Source organism: Sinohyriopsis cumingii, chromosome 5, assembly GCF_028554795.1.
Source record: "Sinohyriopsis cumingii isolate HCF-2022 chromosome 5, ASM2855479v2, whole genome shotgun sequence".
NCBI lineage: Eukaryota > Metazoa > Mollusca > Bivalvia > Unionida > Unionidae > Sinohyriopsis > Sinohyriopsis cumingii.
Window position 1 is genome coordinate 53686781 of NC_142965.1, and position 20253 is coordinate 53707033.

Genomic DNA, 20253 nt, shown 5'->3' on the forward strand with positions numbered 1-20253 from the left:
GGTGTGACAAAACAAAAATCACCAGAAGATTGTAAAGGCTTTTGTTTGGTTCTATTTCATGTCCGATATTGTGGAATGGTAACCTTTTATGATGATGCTACTTGCTACTCATGTTGCTGACAATGTAAATAGAAAAAGGGTAGATAATATTATACTGTTGTAATCAGCCAGTCATCACTTCATAAATTTATGCAGTGGACATTACTAAGCTACTGCACAATTTAATCAAAATTTATCTGTAAAGCAAAGGCCCAAGCAGTGGCCTACAGTTAAAGTCATTGAAGTGTCACTTTATAAGCAATGGTCTATACAGTTAAAGTCACTGAAGTGTCACTTTATAAGCAATGGCCTATACAAATAAACTCACTGAAGTGTCACTTTATATGCAATGGCCAATACAAATAAAGTCATTGGAGTTTCACTTTATAGGCAATGGCCCACACAGATAAAGTCAGTGAAGTGTCACTTTATAGGCAATGGCTTACACAAATAAAGTCACTGAAGTGTTACTTTATAGGCAATGGCTTACACAAATAAACTCACTGAAGTGTCACTTTATATGCAATGGCCAATACAAATAAAGTCATTGGAGTTTCACTTTATAGGCAATGGCCCACACAGATAAAGTCAGTGAAGTGTCACTAGGCAATGGCTTACACAAATAAAGTCACTGAAGTGTTACTTTATAGGCAATGGCCTATACAGATCGTCACTCAAGTGTCAGTTTATAACTATCCAAGTAGACCCTACTGTCTATACACTATCTAAAGAAAACCTACCTGTATGTATCTAAACAAGCATAATGTTGTACTAGAGGCATACACGCAACATCATTTAAGCTTACTAAGGTGTATGCTGCCAAACAATTACTGAAGTTTTTATATAGGCAAAAACTTACCTAAATGACTTGAGCATCAATAATTTACACTGTAGAAAAAACAAATGTTGGGTGCACACTGTAGAATGCATATACTATCAATCCATGCTGGTATAAATGGATGTCCAACCTGTATATTTACAAGAAAGCTCTAATTCTACAACACATAGAAACATTTCATCTTGGATAGATAAGAGCAGTTAGTTGAGAATATCAATGGAGTAAACTTCCTTGAGATGAGAAACTCCTACCATTTGCTCTATTAGTGATTTATTTTCAAAATGCACAAATTCATCAAAATATAACTTTATCATCCACTGCTATCATCTCTGGTGCATTAAACAGTATTTCCTTACAACCCAGTTCATGGAAAAAAAAATACAGTTTAATCATCATACATTTTAGTAATACACCTTATCTTATGCAGTAAATAGAAGCTCTATTTGTCTTACTTTATGATTTCATCTTTTTCTGCCAATGTCTGCTCTAGCTGGTACAAATCCTTGGCTTGTTGTTTGGAATCTTCTGCTGACATCTGCAGAAAATCTTCCCTGGCATGCAGCTCACGTTCTAGCATATTCCGATCTTCATCTGCTTTCTGACAGAAAATGTTTGCAATGTATTTGGTAAATTTTGAATATAACAAAGAACAAGAGACTAAAAAACATGGCTTTACCATACCTTACATAAAATATTACCTAACACACCAAAAAGGGATACTGCAATGTGCTTCCTAATATCTAATACTTTGTTACCTCCAATTTCTTTATAATGGGGTTTACTTATTATGATGGGGCCCCGAGTGGCCGAGTGGTCTAAAGCGCTCTCCGTTACGGATCACTGCCATCTCACCTCTGTCTGCGTAGGTTCGAGTCTCGAATTCGGCCAATGTGGGTATGTGAGAAAGCTTGCCAGTAGCTTCTCAAGGGTCAGTGGTTCTTTCCGGGGATTTCCTGGGTTCTTCCTCCACCATTAATACCGGCTGCCATGTATAGCCTATCTTGTACTGAAAAATGGCGTTAAAACATACAACAACAACAACAACAACTTATGATTTGACTTCAATCTCAAATACATTTTTATAAGTATTTTTTGCCTCTTTGATAGAGCAAAACCTAACTCATGATCCAAATATCTCACTCCAACCTGAGACTATAGTCTTTGGTTTTTGATCAACAATATGTTTGCCTCATAACAACATGATGTATATAACAGATACGTCCAATCTAATCAGTCTTTTTTCAGTTGGACTTTCATTTTATCCTGAGGGGATTTACAATGATAATCCAACTGACATCTCAAATTTTTTTAATGACCTTTTTTTTTTTAAACCGATGATAAACTTGAAGAACCTAACATTTCATCTGATCATCTGGATCTCAAACATATTTTGTGCTAAAATCTACCTCACAATATAAAAGTAGAAATTCCTGAAAAAGTCATGAATTTGTGTTGAAATATGTTTAAAAAATGGATGATTGTAATGCTGCAGGGCTTGATATGAGTGGACCAAGGCTAATAAAGGCAGCTGTATCCATTACAGTAGAGAGTATAGCTTTCATTTGCAATGGAATTAGATCTAATAAATTTCCAGAGATATGGAAAACTTCCAAGGTAACACCATGGCATAAAGCTGTAACAAAAGATGATGTAAATAACTATAGACCCATCTCTATCTTTCCTTGTCTTTCAAAATCAGTAGAAAAACATGATAATCAGTCTGGCTTACGACAGAATCACTTGTGTGGAACTGCACTATCATGGTTGATTTAAGCTTCTCATCTTATAGACTATGACAGCTTGCTTGAAAAACTAAAAATCTATCAATGCAGTGAAAACTCTCTAAAACTGGTTTAGTTCTTACTTGACTGATAGAGTGCAAAAGGTATCTATAAATGATGAACTTTCTGAAAGAAAAATATGAATTGTGGAGTACCACAGGGCTCTATCCTTGAACCTGTTATTCATTCCTTGTATCAACAACTTTCCCTGTAGGATTGGAAATTCAATTTCTTCCAATGACTTCTATGCAGATGATACTACACTGAGTCGGGTAAAAACAAAACTGTATTTGAAAATAATTTACAAGATGTTCTTACCAGACTTTAAATATGGTACAAGAAAAATTGTATGGTCATAAAAACTGAAAAAACAAAAGCCCTACTAGTTACAACACAACAAAAATGAGCAAGCCTAGACAATGGCAAAACTCCAGGTTTTATTTAACAATGTGAGACTTAATATGATCTCTCACGATAATATTATTGGTGTATTCATACTGTAGATAACAATCTTACTTAGTCTCTTCACATTAAACATTTTTCAAAAGAAGTTAATTCTTACAAGTCTGCAGCAAAGGAGCATCCATACTATGCTTTTCTCCTTATCCCCAGGTTTATGTAAAAAAAAGCACAGGGATTATTACGAATTCAAAAGAACAATAATGTAAGACAAAATGAATTTTACAAAAATAAGGAACACTGTACCCTAACATTGAGATTGGCCTTTTTTAGTTCATTCAGTAGGCGTTCATTGTCATCCATGGCTTTTTTGTGGGAATTCATTGCCTCCTCGAGGTTGGATTTTAACTTCTCAACCTTATGGTTCTGCAGAAAGAAAAAAAAATATACATACAAGTTTTCTGAAACAGGAAGAATTAAATCAAATTATTACAGCAGGTCTGACAAAAGCCTCAAATTTGCAAAAAGCCTAAAAATTACCAATTTGTTCAGCTACAAGATTTTCATGTTCTTGCACAAAGTTCTACAATTTTTCTTCATGTCATAAAAATTCTGGGTATACGACAAAAAAAAGAATTGACTTGCCCAGCTAACTATTCAATTTTTCTGGGCAACTGAAAAATGTATTTCCATCCATGATGTTTTTTTAGTTTTTCTTCTTATTGCAACTTTCTTCACATTTGCATGTTTTCATCATCATTTAAACTGATAACACTATGATGTTACCTGTAACTGTATATTAAAGGATACTGATAATACCTAAATTTCAATTATAAAAGTCATGATAAATATCCATCATACATGTACTTAAACACAAACTCTAACATTGTGTATTAAGTCTTTGCATTAGATTTTATGCCCCATATTCATCAACTGACAAGAAAAATTGTTTTCACTTTAAAAAGACATGAATTCACTATATTTTATAGAATACATTGCTTATAAGTCAAAGTCCAACTGCAAACAACACTGATGCCGATATGCTGATATATGTACAAACAGATCAGAGTTGTTTGTTCTAATTCTAAAAAACTGCATAGACCTGAATCTACCCGCACGTTGTGCAACAACAGATCTGGGTATGTGTAGTTTGATGAATTGGCTTGGACTTGTAAGCAAGTAATTACGTCCTTTTCCCATTCAACAAAATTAGGAACCAACCAAATTTTTTCTCTCTCACAAAACCATGAAAACTGATAATCATTAGAATAAATGAATTCACAGTATACAAAACTGCACTTCACTGCAACTAGATAATTCACAGTATAAAGACTACCCCTCATGCAACTAGCTTATTCACAGTATAAAAACTGTCCTTTAATGTGACTAGCTAATTCACAGCACAAAAACTCCTTCAATGCGATTAGCTAATTCACACTACACAAATTGTCCTTCACTGTGACTAGCTAATTCACAGTACAAAAACTCCTTCAATGCGATTAACTAATCCACAGTACACAAATTGTACTTCACTGTGACTAGCTAATTCACAGTACAAAAACTCCTTCAATGCGATTAGCTAATCCACAGTACACAAATTGTACTTTACTGTGACTAGCTAATTCACAGTACAAAAACTCCTTCAATGCGATTAGCTATTCCACAGTACACAAATTGTCCTTCACTGTGACTAGTTCATTAAAAGTATACAAATTGTCCTTCACTGTGACTAGTTCATTAAAAGTATACAAATTGTCCTTCACTGTGACTAGTTCATTAAAAGTATACAAATTGTCATTCACTATGACTAGTTCATCAAAAGTATACAAATTGTCATTCACTATGACTAGTTTCATCAAAAGTATACAAATTGTCCTTCACTACGACTAATTAACATTATACAAACTCCCTTCACTGCGACTAGCTATTTCACAGTACCTATGCAAACTGTCCTTCACTGCGATTGGCTTATACACAGTGTAAAAACTGTCCTCACTGCAGCTTGCCTGATGGCAGTATACAAACTGTTCTTCACTACAAGTTAATTCACAGTATGCAAGCTGCCTTTCTCTGTGATTGGCTTATTCTCTGCACAATAAACTCCTGATTTACACATATATTGTGTTCCTCAGAAACTTTGCATATGTCAAACTTGAATCCATCCATCAATGCATTAACCAATTTTCATCCTGGTCAAAAACATTAACAAAATGGCAGTTCCTGCTTGAGAACCCATGCTATACATTCACATGTATACACAAATGATGCACATCTCCTGGTGTATTTTTCTGGTTTGGGGTAAATATTAATTCACTTAAAAACAAGATGTGGGTAAGCTGAATACACATAAATCTGGAATATACTGTATACAAAATGGCTTTCACTGTGACTAATTCACAGTATGCAAACTTTTCCTGACTACGAGTAGCTTATACACAGTATGCAAACTGCCCTTCAATGCAACTGCAGTAGCTAATTCATAGTATACAAACTTTTCTTCATTCTGACTAGCTAATTCACAGTATGCAAACTGCAAATGTTTTTCACATTTAGACTGGCTAATCCACTATAAATAATCTGTTTACAGCCATTGTTTTTCACATTTAGACTGGCTAATCCACTATAAATAAATCTCTCTTTACAGCCACTGTTTTTCACATTTAGACTGGCTAATCCACTATAAATCTCTCTTTACAGCCATTGTTTTTCACATTAAGATTGGCTAATCCACCATAAATAAATCTCTCTTTACAGCCACTGTTTTTCACATTTTGACTGGCTAATCCACTATAAATCTCTCTTTACAGCCATTGTTTTTCACATTTTGACTGACTAATCCGCTATAAATAAATCTCTCTTTGCAGCCATTGTTTTTCACATTAAGACTGGCTAATCCACTATAAATAAATCTCTCTTTACAGTCATTGTTTTTCACATTTTGACTGGTTAATCCACTATAAATAAATATCTTTTTACAGCCATTGTTTTTCACATCTAGACTGGCTAATCCACTATAAATAAATCTCTCTTTACAGCCATTGTTTTTCACATCTAGACTGGCTAATCCACTATAAATAAATCTCTCTTTACAGCCATTGTTTTTCACATTTAGACTGACTAATCCACTATAAATAAATCTCTTTACAGCCATTGTTTTTCACATTTAGACTGGTTAATCCACTATAAATAAATCTCTCTTTGCAGCCATTGTTTTTCACATCTAGACTGGCTAATCCACTATAAATAAATCTCTCTTTACAGCCACTGTTTTTCACATTTTGACTGGTTAATCCACTATAAATAAATCTCTCTTTACAGCCATTGTTTTTCACATTTTGACTGGTTAATCCACTATAAATAAATATCTTTTTACAGCCATTGTTTTTCACATCTAGACTGGCTAATCCACTATAAATAAATCTCTCTTTACAGCCATTGTTTTTCACATCTAGACTGGCTAATCCACTATAAATAAATCTCTCTTTACAGCCATTGTTTTTCACATTTAGACTGACTAATCCACTATAAATAAATCTCTTTACAGCCATTGTTTTTCACATTTAGACTGGTTAATCCACTATAAATAAATCTCTCTTTACAGCCATTGTTTTTCACATTTAGACTGACTAATCCACTATAAATAAATCTCTTTACAGCCATTGTTTTTCACATTTAGACTGGCTAATCCACTATAAATAAATCTCTCTTTACAGCCACTGTTTTTCACATTTTGACTGGCTAATCCACTATAAATCTCTCTTTACAGCCATTGTTTTTCACATTTAGACTGGCTAATCCACTATAAATAAATCTCTCTTTACAACCATTGTTTTTCACATTTTGACTGACTAATCTGCTATAAATAAATCTCTCTTTGCAGCCATTGTTTTTCACATCTAGACTGGCTAATCCACTATAAATAAATCTTTCTTTACAGCCATTGTTTTTCACATTTTGACTGGTTAATCCACTATAAATAAATCTCTCTTTACAGCCATTGTTTTTCACATTTTGATTGGTTAATCCACTATAAATAAATATCTTTTTACAGCCATTGTTTTTCACATCTAGACTGGCTAATCCACTATAAATAAATCTCTCTTTACAGCCATTGTTTTACACATCTAGACTGGCTAATCCATTATAAATAAATCTCTCTTTACAGCCATTGTTTTTCACATTTAGACTGACTAATCCACTATAAATAAATCTCTTTACAGCCATTGTTTTTCACATTTAGACTGGTTAATCCACTATAAAAAAATCTCTCTTTGCAGCCATTGTTTTTCACATCTAGACTGGCTAATCCACTATAAATAAATCTCTCTTTACAGCCATTGTTTTTCACATTTAGACTGACTAATCCACTATAAATAAATCTCTTTACAGCCATTGTTTTTCACATTTAGACTGGCTAATCCACTATAAATAAATCTCTCTTTACAGCCATTGTTTTTCACATTTTGACTGGCTAATCCACTATAAATCTCTCTTTACAGCCATTGTTTTTCACATTAAGACTGGCTAATCCACTATAAATAAATCTCTCTTTACAGCCACTGTTTTTCACATTTTGACTGGCTAATCCACTATAAATCTCTCTTTACAGCCATTGTTTTTCACATTTAGACTGGCTAATCCACTATAAATAAATCTCTCTTTACAGCCATTGTTTTTGACATTTTGACTGACTAATCCGCTATAAATAAATCTCTCTTTGCAGCCATTGTTTTTCACATCTAGACTGGCTAATCCACTATAAATAAATCTCTCTTTACAGCCATTGTTTTTCACATTTTGACTGGTTAATCCACTATAAATAAATCTCTCTTTACAGCCATTGTTTTTCACATTTTGACTGGTTAATCCACTATAAATAAATATCTTTTTACAGCCATTGTTTTTCACATCTAGACTGGCTAATCCACTATAAATAAATCTCTCTTTACAGCCATTGTTTTTCACATCTAGACTGGCTAATCCACTATAAATAAATCTCTCTTTACAGCCATTGTTTTTCACATTTAGACTGACTAATCCACTATAAATAAATCTCTTTACAGCCATTGTTTTTCACATTTAGACTGGTTAATCTACTATAAATAAATCTCTCTTTGCAGCCATTGTTTTTCACATCTAGACTGGCTAATCCACTATATATAAATCTCTCTTTACAGCCATTGTTTTTCACATTTTGACTGGTTAATCCACCATAAATAAATCTCTCTTTACAGCCATTGTTTTTCACATTTTGACTGGTTAATCCACTATAAATAAATCTCTCTTTACAGCAATTGTTTCTCACATCTAGACTGGCTAATCCACTATAAATAAATCTCTCTTTTACAGCCATTGTTTTTCACATCTAGACTGGCTAATCCACTATAAATAAATCTCTCTTAACAGCCATTATTTTTCACATTTAGACTGGCTAATCCGCTATAAATAAATCTCTCTTTATAGCCATTGATTTTTCTTCAGATTATGACTAGCTAATTCACAGTAATACAAATCTTGCTTCACAGCCAGTTTTTCAAATTTTAGCTGTTTTTCACATTTTGACATGCTAATTCACAGAATACAAATCTCTCTTGAAAGCCACTTTTTCACATTTTAGCTGTTTTTCACATTATAACTGGCTAATTCATAGTATACAAATCTCTTTTCACAGCCAGTTTTTCAAATTTTAGCAGTTTTTGATATTTTGACTAACTAAATCACAGTGTACAATGTACTTTTCAGCGACAATGTTTTTCACATTTTTGGCTGGATGATGCACATTGTTTTTCACATTTTATCAACTTCACAGTATACAAACTGCTCTTTACTGCAATTGTTTCTCACATTTGGGGTGACTAATTCACATTAAGACTGGAAAATTCACAATAAACAAGCTGCCTTTCATTGATATTATTTTTCACAGTCTGACTAATTCACAGTATAGAAACTGTCCTTCACTGCCCTTATTATTCCAATTTTTGGCCAGATAACTGGCTGTGCAACAGGCATTAAATTCTAAATCAGCAGAAAGAATCTTTTGGTTGGCAAGATAACTATATCTTTCTACCAGTATGGGAGAAGAAAGTTTTCATTTTGTCTTAACTTTCACAGGTATACTGACCTAAAACCGTTACATACACGTGATATTGTACTTACATTTATACTTATCAATATGACCTACAACCCTTGCATACACCTGATATTGTACTTACATTTATATTTTATCGATATGACCTAACTACCCTTACATACAGCTGATATTGTACTTACATGTATACTTTATCGATATGGCCTAAAACTGTTACATATGTTACGTGTTTAGGCCTGAATAAACAGTAACACAAGAAAGAGTCAAAACAACAGGCTTTGAAAAATATAATAATTTATTTTCCTGGAAAAATTCTGTAAAAATGAAAAAATATGAACTTATGGTTTTAACAATCAAATCCAAAAATAATCCAAGAATAATCCACGAACAAATTTTTTGAAGTCCTAATAACAAAATGTTCTAATGATTTCAAGTTTGAGTCCCAACGAAGTATCCAAGATGGAAGATGATGACATATGCTGTAATCTGTAGTGTTGAAGTCTACAGTTACTTGGAGAAACAAGAAATATCACTCCGGTTTTGGAAATCTGAATAAATTTTTATAAACACTGTCCTTGTTCAACAATTTCATATAAGCACAGGTATTTTCCAGGGGGAAAAAAGGATTAATCCTTTTGAATCCAAGTAATTTGAAATAACTCCAAACAGCACAACATACAACTTCCAGTGTAAGAGCCCAACTAACTGAGATTATCTCTCCAAAACAAAGGTTATATCGTATTCTAAAACACAATAAAGGGGTCATGTGATCATGTTCCAGAACCTCATTGAAATTATTTACTTGTTAAAATACACGTACACCAAGTGTGGCCCTGGCGAAAACCAATCATTTTACTCTAAGAAATAAAAAAAAATTACAATTGTTTATATCTTAAATATGTAGTCCCATCATGATTTCAACAACAACCAATCATTTTAAAATAAAAATAGAACTTATTTACGTGGTTGCTACTAATTTTGAATCAAGGTCAACACCTGGTGTTCACAAAACGAACAGCCATAGTCAAACTATTTTCTGGAAAAAGTATCTTCTGTGAATAAATTTACATTACAATAGCATGTAATGATAAATAAAAAAAATGTAATACTAACAAACAAACAATTAAATTAAAATAAATATATATTAGATCAGATATAATTTAATCAAATATACAAAACACTTCCCCCCATAAAGAAAGATTTATATGATAAAGCTTTCTTTTTACCACAGACTAATTAAACATAAAGTTAAAAAGAATTTATATAAATTACACACAGTGTACATGAAATAATACATTGTTATACACGGGAAAGTGCGTATGCATTTAAATTATCTTTTCCCTTGATGTGCCTGATGTCTAGATTATATTCCTGTAACAGCAAACTCAACCTTAGTAGTCTTTGATTTTTATTTTTCATCTTGTCAATGAAAGTAAGGGGGTTGTGGTCACTAAACACAATAATCGAAGAAGGAGCTGAACTAAGGTAAACTTCAAAATGTTGTAATGCCAATATCAAAGCCAAACATTCCTTCTCGATTGCTGAATAATTTCTTTGGTGCTTATTTAATTTCTTAGAAAAACAGTACACTGGATGATCAATATCATTTTCCTCTTCTTGAATCAAAACTGCTCCGACTCCAACATCACTTTCATCAACAGACAGTTTAAATGATTGGCTAAAATTTGGAGCTGTAAGAACTGGCACACTTTTAAGTATGGCTTTCAATTTGTCAAAAGCCTCCTGACATTTTTCAGTCCAAAGGAACTTGTTTTTCTTACTCAATAAATTTGTCAGAGGTTCAGCAATCAAAAAAAAATTGGAAAAAAATTCTGATAGTATCCAGCCATATCTAAAAATTGCATCAGTTGCTTTTTATTTACAGGCTTGAGAAATTCAGAGATAGCCTTGACCTTAGCATCTATTGGTTTAACTTGTCATTGTCCCGTGATGTTCTAGAAAAGTTACACTAGCACGGCAGAACTCATTTTTAGATAAATTAATTGCAAAACATGCATCTGTGTCTCTGTCAAAGAATTTCCGAATTGTTGCTAAATGTTCTTTCCAGGTGTTGTTGTAGATGATGACATCATCGATGTAAGCACCACAATTGTCTAAAACAGAGGTAATCATATTCATGAGATGTTAAAATGTACTTGGCGACCCTTCCATGCCAAACGGCATTACTTTATATTGGTCAAGTCTATCTGGAGTCACAAATGCCGAAATTTCCTTTGCTCTTTCCATTAGTGGAATTTGCCAAAATCCTTTCAGGTCAAATTTGGTAACATACTTGGCATTCCCATTTTTATCAATATAGTCATCGAATCTTGGTAATGGGAATGAATCAATGTTTCTGTCACACTATTCATCTTCCTATAATCAGTACACATACAGAAAGTTTTATCTGGTTTTTGAACAAGTATACATGGTGAACTTTAGTCACTTTTACTGAGCTCTATAAAATCATTTTCCAGCAAATATTGAATTTCTTTTTTCAAGTATTCCTGTCTGAGAGGGTTCATCCTGTAAAGGTGTTGTTTGACAGGTTTGGAATTTACAATTTCAACGTCATGGAAAATTTTGTTGGTTCTTGTAGGAACATCGGGAAATAAGTGCTCATATTCAAATAATAACTGTTTAAGTTCATTTCTTTCTTGCTCTTGCAAATGTGAAAGTTTCTGGCCCAGATTTTTCATAATTTCTGAATTACGAAGATTTGTCATACCACTATCAGTACAATCCAATGATATTCCTTTACATAAATCTTCACTGAGTGGGACGGATACAACTAATTTTATGTTTAACTTTGCTATCTCTTTCAATATACTGGTACTCCTATAATTTATTTAGATCCCAGGAGCACTAATATTACAATTTAACTCATTCATTTTCTTCTCAGCCTTGTAAGGACTGTAATATCTAAAATGAAGAAAATTTGGGAAAATGAGCAAAAAAGAAAGAACTCTATTATTACCAACCTCAAAATTTCTCTCCATTTAAGTTCTGCCTAACCATAACGTCATGTTTTACTTGAATTGCTGAATGCCAAAATCAAGTGTAACAGGCTGGAAAGTTCCAGACCTAAAATTTAACCCTTGACCTGATTGGACAGATTTGGGAAGGCCAAATTGAGTAAAAAAAACTTTATCAAAGTTTTAATGATCCTCAAAGGAATTGCCTATGGAAACCTTGTTGACGCACACATAATGGTCAACAGGTATTGGTTACTTGACTTGGTCTCAGGTAAGGGACCAACACAATCGACCATAATTCTGCTAAATGGTTCATCAAAGGCAGGAATAGGTTGTAGATGAGCCTTAGGTATTTTCTGATTGGGTTTTCCTACCATTTGACAGGTATGACAAGATCTACAGTATTTACTAACATCACTTTTGATTTCAGGCCAATAGAAGTGAGTTAAGATCTTGTAATAAGTTTTATTGATTCCTAACTGACCAGCCAATGGTCATGGGCCATATTAAGTGTTTCCTGTCTGTAAGGTTTTGGAACTACAATTTGATAGTTCACTGACCACTCATCATCAGCAGGTACCTCGGAAGGTCTCCATTTTCTCATAAGAATTCCATTTTTTAATGAAATAACAGACAGGAACTTCAATAGCTTCAGTTTCACTAACAGCCCTTTGAAACAAACATGAGATCTCAGTATCTTTTTTCTGTTCGACGACAAGTGATTGTCGTTTATCACCCTGATTAGAATAAAGAGAATGAGTCATTAATAGAGGACCACTGTGATCAATACCTTCTGATTGATCCAAACAAGGAGTGAAAGTGACCTCATCAAAAGCCTGACCAATACAATTGATTAATCCAAACAAATTGCTCAGATCCCGATCTGGACGTGCATTATGCATTGACAGATCTGAGTCCGACTCTGTGCAGTTGGACCTGACTTAAAATCAAGTACAGGCTGTATTATTCAAGTGAATACTGCACCTCCTAAGCAATCTGACAATTATGATGATCACTGCTTAAATGCCACACATTAGGTAAGCACAACTAATGAGTACAAACTAATCAAACAACAAATGCACACGAAGTGCCTAAATTGCCTCAATTCAAAACTTAACTAAGGCATGATGACCAGACACAGATGGGCAGACAGGTTAATACTATATGCCCCTCTATCAGTGTTGTTTGGGGGTACATATCAAGAGAAAGAAGTTTAAAGTGGTTCATAACCTGGGATCAAAATCAGTGGCAGTCTGCTAGGCTATAGCTAGAAAATTACCCCTCATCCTTGTAGTTTTTACATTTTCAACGTTCCAATGGCTAGTCAAGTTTCAGTTATTGTCAGTCAGCATTTGTTGGAAGAACAAAAGATTCAGCAGGATTATTAAATTTCTCAATCTACTAGCCATTCTGGCTAAGAAAAAATAAATATTAAATTTTACACCAGATAAGAATATTTCATTAGGCAACTTTTTAGTTTATTGAAAAATGTGGTCATACAAGTCAAACACTGTGGCCAATTAGTTGCAATTCAACCATTGGGAATGTGGTCTGGCCAATCACTTTGAGAAAGAAAGGAAGCATGTACAAAAGTGAACTGAAGTAAACTGCTAAAATGAGGAATTGTGCATTATTTACATTGAGATTATTGTGCATTTTTTATACATATTTTACATTGAGATTATTTTGCATTTATATATATTTTACATTGATTATTGTGCATTTTTATATATATTTTACATTCACATTATTGTGCATTTTTATATATATTTTACATTGAGATTATTGTGCATTTTTATATATATTTTATATTGAGATTATTGTGCATTTTTATATATATTTTACATTGAGATTATTGTGCATTTATATACATATATTTTACATTGAGATTATTGTGCATTTTTAGATATAGTTTATACTGAGATTATTGTGCATTTTTTAATACATATTTTACATTGAGATTATTGTGCATTTTTATACATATTTTACATTGAGATTATTGTGCATTTATATATATATTTTATACTGAGATTATTGTGCATTTTTAATACATATTTTACATTGAGATTATTGTGCATTTTTTATACATATTTTACATTGAGATTATTGTGCATTTTTATACATATTTTACATTGAGATTATTGTGCATTTTTATATATATTTTACATTGAGATTATTGTGCATTTTTATACATATTTTACATTGAGATTATTGTGCATTTTTATACATATTTTACATTGAGATTATTGTGCATTTTTATATATATTTTATACTGAGATAATTGTGCATTTTTTAATACATATTTTACATTGAGATTATTGTGCATTTTTTATACATATTTTACATTGAGATTATTGTGCATTTTTTATACATATTTTACATTGAGATTATTGTGCATTTTTTTACACATTTTACATTGCGATTATTATGCATTTGTTATGTATTTCACATTGAGATTGTTGTGCATTTGTTATGTATTTTACATTGAGATTATTGTGCATTTTTTTAAACATATTTTACATTGAGATTATTGTGCACTTTTTATGTATTTTACATTGAGATTGTTGTGCATTTGTCATGTATTTTACATTGAGATTATTGTGAATTTTTTTAACATATTTTACATTGAGATTATTGTGCATTTTTACATTGAGATTATTGTGTATTTTACATTGAGATTATTGTGCATTTTTACATATTTTACATTGAGATTACAGTGCATTTTTACATTGAAATTATTGTGCATTTTTACACTGAGATTATTGTGTATTTTTACATTGAGATTACTGTGCATTTTTACATTGAGATTATTGTGCATTTTTACATTGAAATTATTGTGCATTTTTACATTGAAATTATTGTGCATTTTTTACATTGAGATTATTGTGCATTTTTACATTGAGATTATTGTGCATTTTTACATTGAAATTATTGTGCATTTTTACATTGTCCATTTTTACATTGAAATTATTGTGTATTTTTACAGAGATTATTGTGCATTTTTGCATTGAAATTGGGGCCTATTTTCAGCCATTGAGGAATCTGAAAAGCATGCTTGCATCGATGAATTGTTATTGCTAGAAAGATATTCTAATAAAAAGACTTATCATGTTTCTGTGATACATCCTTGTACAGATTCCTTATGTATAACACTCATATTTTATAGTCAAATTGATTTTTTGCACATCAAGTGGTTTGTTTTGTTTTTCATACTTAAACACATTTATGGCTATATGATGCAGAGGAATGTGAGCTAAGTGCCTTTCACATGGACACGCTGAGTCATCGTACCAAGGTTGACCATTTTTTAAGTGCATATATAAACTGTAGCAAGCATACAACACATTGAAAACACATAAAATGAACTTAGGAAATGCTACTCATTCACGATGTAAAGATTCTAAGTAGACAATTAACTCATTAAAAACATAAAAACGTTACAAGGCAACATAATGCATTTACTAAATTTATTAAAATTTTAAGGAAACCAAAATATTATGATTGATTGAAATGGTCATTGCACGCACGAAGTAGATGCAAAAGACATGCTGCGTGCTTAGATGAAGTACTGCCTGTCTCATGAGCGCAAATTGCCTAGTGAAAGAACAATTTTACAATTATTGGTCTATATCTAAATTTATTTTTCTTTCTAAGTTAGCATCAAAATGAGACAAGTGTTGAAACAGAGTGAAAGAAATTTTGCTGAATGTAGACAGAGTAAATCAGCATTGACAAAACTTGCAGTCAGTGAAAGATTAAAGCAACTGTTTCATAACTTGCTCCAAATAATTGTCCAGTCTTGAAAGAAATTCTGAACCAATTAAATACCTACCTTGTTGTCAATACCTATTGCCATAAAATGATAACCACCTAAATTATCACACTATATTATAGAACAGACCATTTTAAAAATATGTCTAACTTATCTTACTACAAAAGAAAAGTAACCTTAAAATCATTTGATGGGACTCATTATAATACAGTTCTTAAATATCTTAAACCATTGAAATTCTTGTACATACCTCTCAGGCTACCTGGACTGAGTCATGCTGAACAAAAAATCAGATGAAGGTGCACTGATCAAGTTTAAACTTGAGAAACTAAAAGTCAACAAGTGTACTAGTTTGATCAAATTCTATAATTGCCACCTGTTGATTTTCCGATACCTTGATATTGGAAACCTTAATGATTTTTAATGGCTTTCTTGTGTATAATTTTAAAATTGGCCTCATAAAATAACATGTAATATGTCTACTTATCACTGTGCCAAAAGTTAATTTATTGCTACCTGTTTAAGGATCATTTCATCTGAAGCTCTACTTTCAGCAAGAGAATTTTAGTAACTTGTGTACTTATGAACAAGACAGATCTGACTGCAGACTGCTTAGACCCAGATCTGTTGTTGCATAATGCCTTGGCAGATCTGAGTCTATGCAGTTTATTAGGAGTAATCAGTTTAACAAAATGAAACAAAGGCCCTTACCTGCATTTATATGATGTGATGGCAGATCGGGGTCCATATTGTTTGCAGTTGAATAAGACTTATACAGGAGTATACTACTGGAAGAATAACCTCTTAAAGCTGGAATACTCTTGGAAATGTAATTCTGGGTCCCTTAAGTGCGAAATGTAAATCTTACTAAAAAAACACATTACAATTCCAGGTCCTTTAAGGACCACTCCAGTGGCCTAGTGGTTAGAGCGTCTGCCTCAGAAGCAGGAGGTGGTGGGTTCAATCCCCAGTCGAGTCATACCAAATACTTACAAAAATGGTACTAACAGCTGCCTCGCTTGGCACTCAGCATTAAGAAGTAGTGTTAGGACTGGTCAGCCTGGTGTCAGGATAATGTGACTGGGTGGGACATCATGCTACATGTTTGCAGCATGATGCCCCAGTGCTAGACATCACTATAAACTGTTACACTGCAGACATTGTAGCGATATGACCGAAATATTATTAAAGCTACGTTAAAAATCCAAATCACGCACACACACCAGGTCCTTTAAGTGTGAAATGTAATTCTAACTACAAAATATGGATCACAATTCTGGTTCCCTTAAGTGTGAAATGTGATTCTTATTACAAATACAGCTTACAATTCCAGGTCCCTTAATTGTAGCAGAATAAAGATGCATGTACTGTTGTACTGTAGTGTTGTCACAGGTACATGTACTACTGTTGTGTTGAATTGCATTACCTCAGTATTGCATCATGGAAACATTAGGTCTCTGAAGATGACTATAATAATGTGAGAATGCAAGATTTAAAACAACTGCACTTCATTATGATTACAGTGGTTGCCCTCTTGAACGCCCCCCACCCCCAACCAGCAGCCAACTGCTTCTTATGGCCACAATCCCTTGGCACAGACAAGTTTGTGTTCAAAAGTACCTGTCAAGAATGGCCACCCCTCTAATGTGACTAGTGACCAGCATATTAGTACAAAAAAGTAAAATGTTTCCCTCACAAGTGGCCAATTTTAATTTTAAATGTGCCCAAACCAATAATTAATTGATATCATAAGGTAAGTGATCAGATTATCTCTACTTTCGATACCTGTCAACCGATGTCAGGTTTCTGTTACTGAAAGAAGTGTTGACTAAAGTACATGTAACACTAAAACGTTTACAGGAAATGGGCTCAAAAATGTTGTGAAAGAGTTTTGGGCTTCACACATTTGTCGAGTTCTTCTCTTTGATGATTACAACTAGATGAAACTGTCAAGATCATAACATGATCATCATAGACTAAACATACATTCTGTGGATTAGCACGCACAGAGAAATTAACTTTGAAAAAACTGGGTACCAGACAAAGACTGGAAAAATCACGTGACAATACATCTATTGTTTCCTTTATGAAGAAGGCATTTTGTCCACTCTACAAAAGTTTCGTCTACATAATTAAATTGCATGTAGCTGGCAACATCCCAGTAAATCATTACCAAACATTAACATGTTATAACATAAACGGAGACGTATTAATTAGAAGAAAGTCGGTTCTTCTACTCAATGACATTGGGGAATGGGGAGTGGGGTCTTAGAGAACAATTTTATGTAGAAAAGACTCGAATAAAACAATTTTAAGCTGAAAAGACTTGAATAACCGATCAGAAGATTATTCAGCAGCAGTGGGAAAATGGAGCAAATGGAAAGAGAATTACATATGTACCAAGATTTAAATGACTTTTTTGAATGGTTTTACAATATGCATGACAACAATACCTGCTTGCATATCACGCTTACACCAAGAATAAGAACTATTAATGTATATTCAGTTGAAATAAGTACTATAACAAGAAGAACCTTTTAATAATTAATGTTTCTTTTAAACAAAGATATTAAATGAAGATATTTAATGCATTATGTATGTAGCTTTCTTACTATATACATTACATATACTTCTCACAAAAAATTTAGTCCCCCTCTAGAAAGGCCACCAGTCATAAGGCCATTTTCCCGGTGCAGAAGGGGTGGCAGTATAAGAGGGAGGCCACTGCACAACTATGCGGAGCAATGTAGAGTAACTGATGCAGTGCTTTAAAATGCATTTAGAATGCTACAACCACTGCAATCAGTGTCAGATTGGACGTACATTTAAATATTTTATTGTCTCAACTTGTTTGTTTATAGAGTAAGATTTTATTACAGATCCTGAAGCAGGTAATTTTACCAGCAAAACAGAATGCATAACACAGGCCTGTAATCTTTAGAACAAAACATGGTCTTTTGTGCTTAATAGCTTTTGTTTCAAAATGTTATAGACTTATTAGCAAGTTTCTCTTTCATGTGTGATAGCTTTTATTTCAAAATGTTACAGCCCATTTGGGAATTTTCTCTTTCATGTTCACTAGCTTTTACCTAATATTACTAGTGTAGGGTAAAACTTGAAAATAACTCATTTTTTCATTGTTTTAATCTTTACAAAACTGTTTTGAGATGAATTTGGTATTCACATTTTTAATTACCCAAAATTTCAAGCAGAGTAAAACAAAAGATCTATGCTCTTATCAAACCCTGTAAATAAATAAATAACCATGGAATTAGTCTTCAATTCGTTTGTTAAAGCCCACTACAATCTGCACAGAACGGGGCCCAGAGTCGATGAGTGGTCAAAAAAGTTCTCACCGCTATGCCATCTCACCTCTGTCGGCATGGGTTCAAGGCTCAGGTTCGGCTAATGTGGGCACGTGAGAAAGCTTGCCAGTAGCTTCTCGTGGGTTGGTGGTTCTTTCCTGGGTTCTTCCTCCACCATTTATGCTGGCCGCCATGTATAGCCTATCTTGTGCTGAAAAATGGCGTTAAACCCTACAACAACAAAAATGCACAGAACAGCCATAAATATTACTAAAAAACTAAAAAAAAATGGGTATAATTAATGAGCCACAACTCCTTTAGGAGATGCCATGGAATGCTGGAAATACATTTTGTTCAAGTATGTATGTTCAAGAGGATTGATAATCTGGTGGTCATAGTCCATGTAAATGTTATATTAGTCTAGAAATCAAACTCATTGAAGGTCTGATAATATATAGATAAATCTAAATTTGGTTGAAATCCAAAACTCCTTTTGCAGGAAACAAAGTTAGGAGGATGGGAAATCTGGGTCATAACTCTAAATGGTGTTATGGATGCCAGAAACCAAAATCATTCAAGGTTTCAGCAATACAAAGGTAGCACAACAGTTTTCAGCTATACCCACAGTCAAGGATACATCCTCTCACCTTTGAAGCCACATATCAAACTAAACCTTCATCAAGGATACACCATCCCACCTTTGAAGCCACATATCAAACTAAACCTTTATCAAGGATACACCCTCCCACCTTTGAAGCCACATATCAAACTAAATCTTCATCAAGGATACACCCTCCCACCTTTGAAGCTACCTATCAAACTGAAGCTTCATACAGGATATACCCTCTCAAAGTTTGAAGCCACCTATCAAAATGAAACTCCATAACCTCTCACCATTTGAAGCCAGCTATTAAAACAAAGTTTCACAAAGGATATACCCTCTCAGTTTGAAGCCATGTAACAAAATAAAGCTTCATAAAGGATAACTGTCTCACCATTTGAAGCCAGCTATCAAAATAAAGCTTCAAAAAGGATATACCCTCTCACTTTCATCAC

The 20253-nt window shown here is 33.1% G+C and overlaps 1 protein-coding gene across 6 annotated transcripts in view; it reads right to left on the minus strand.

Moving 5' to 3' along the window:
* Positions 1-20253, minus strand: part of LOC149799184 (uncharacterized) — a 124245-nt gene that overhangs the window by 60368 nt on the left and 43624 nt on the right. For all 6 annotated transcript variants that reach the window (XM_089958424.1, XM_089958423.1, XM_089958422.1 and 3 more), the window contains 2 exons: positions 3364-3483; positions 1330-1475 (listed from right to left, as the gene is read on the minus strand). In XM_089958424.1, coding sequence (XP_089814550.1) covers positions 1330-1475; positions 3364-3483 — 266 coding nt within the window. The remainder of the gene's footprint in view (positions 1-1329; positions 1476-3363; positions 3484-20253) is intronic.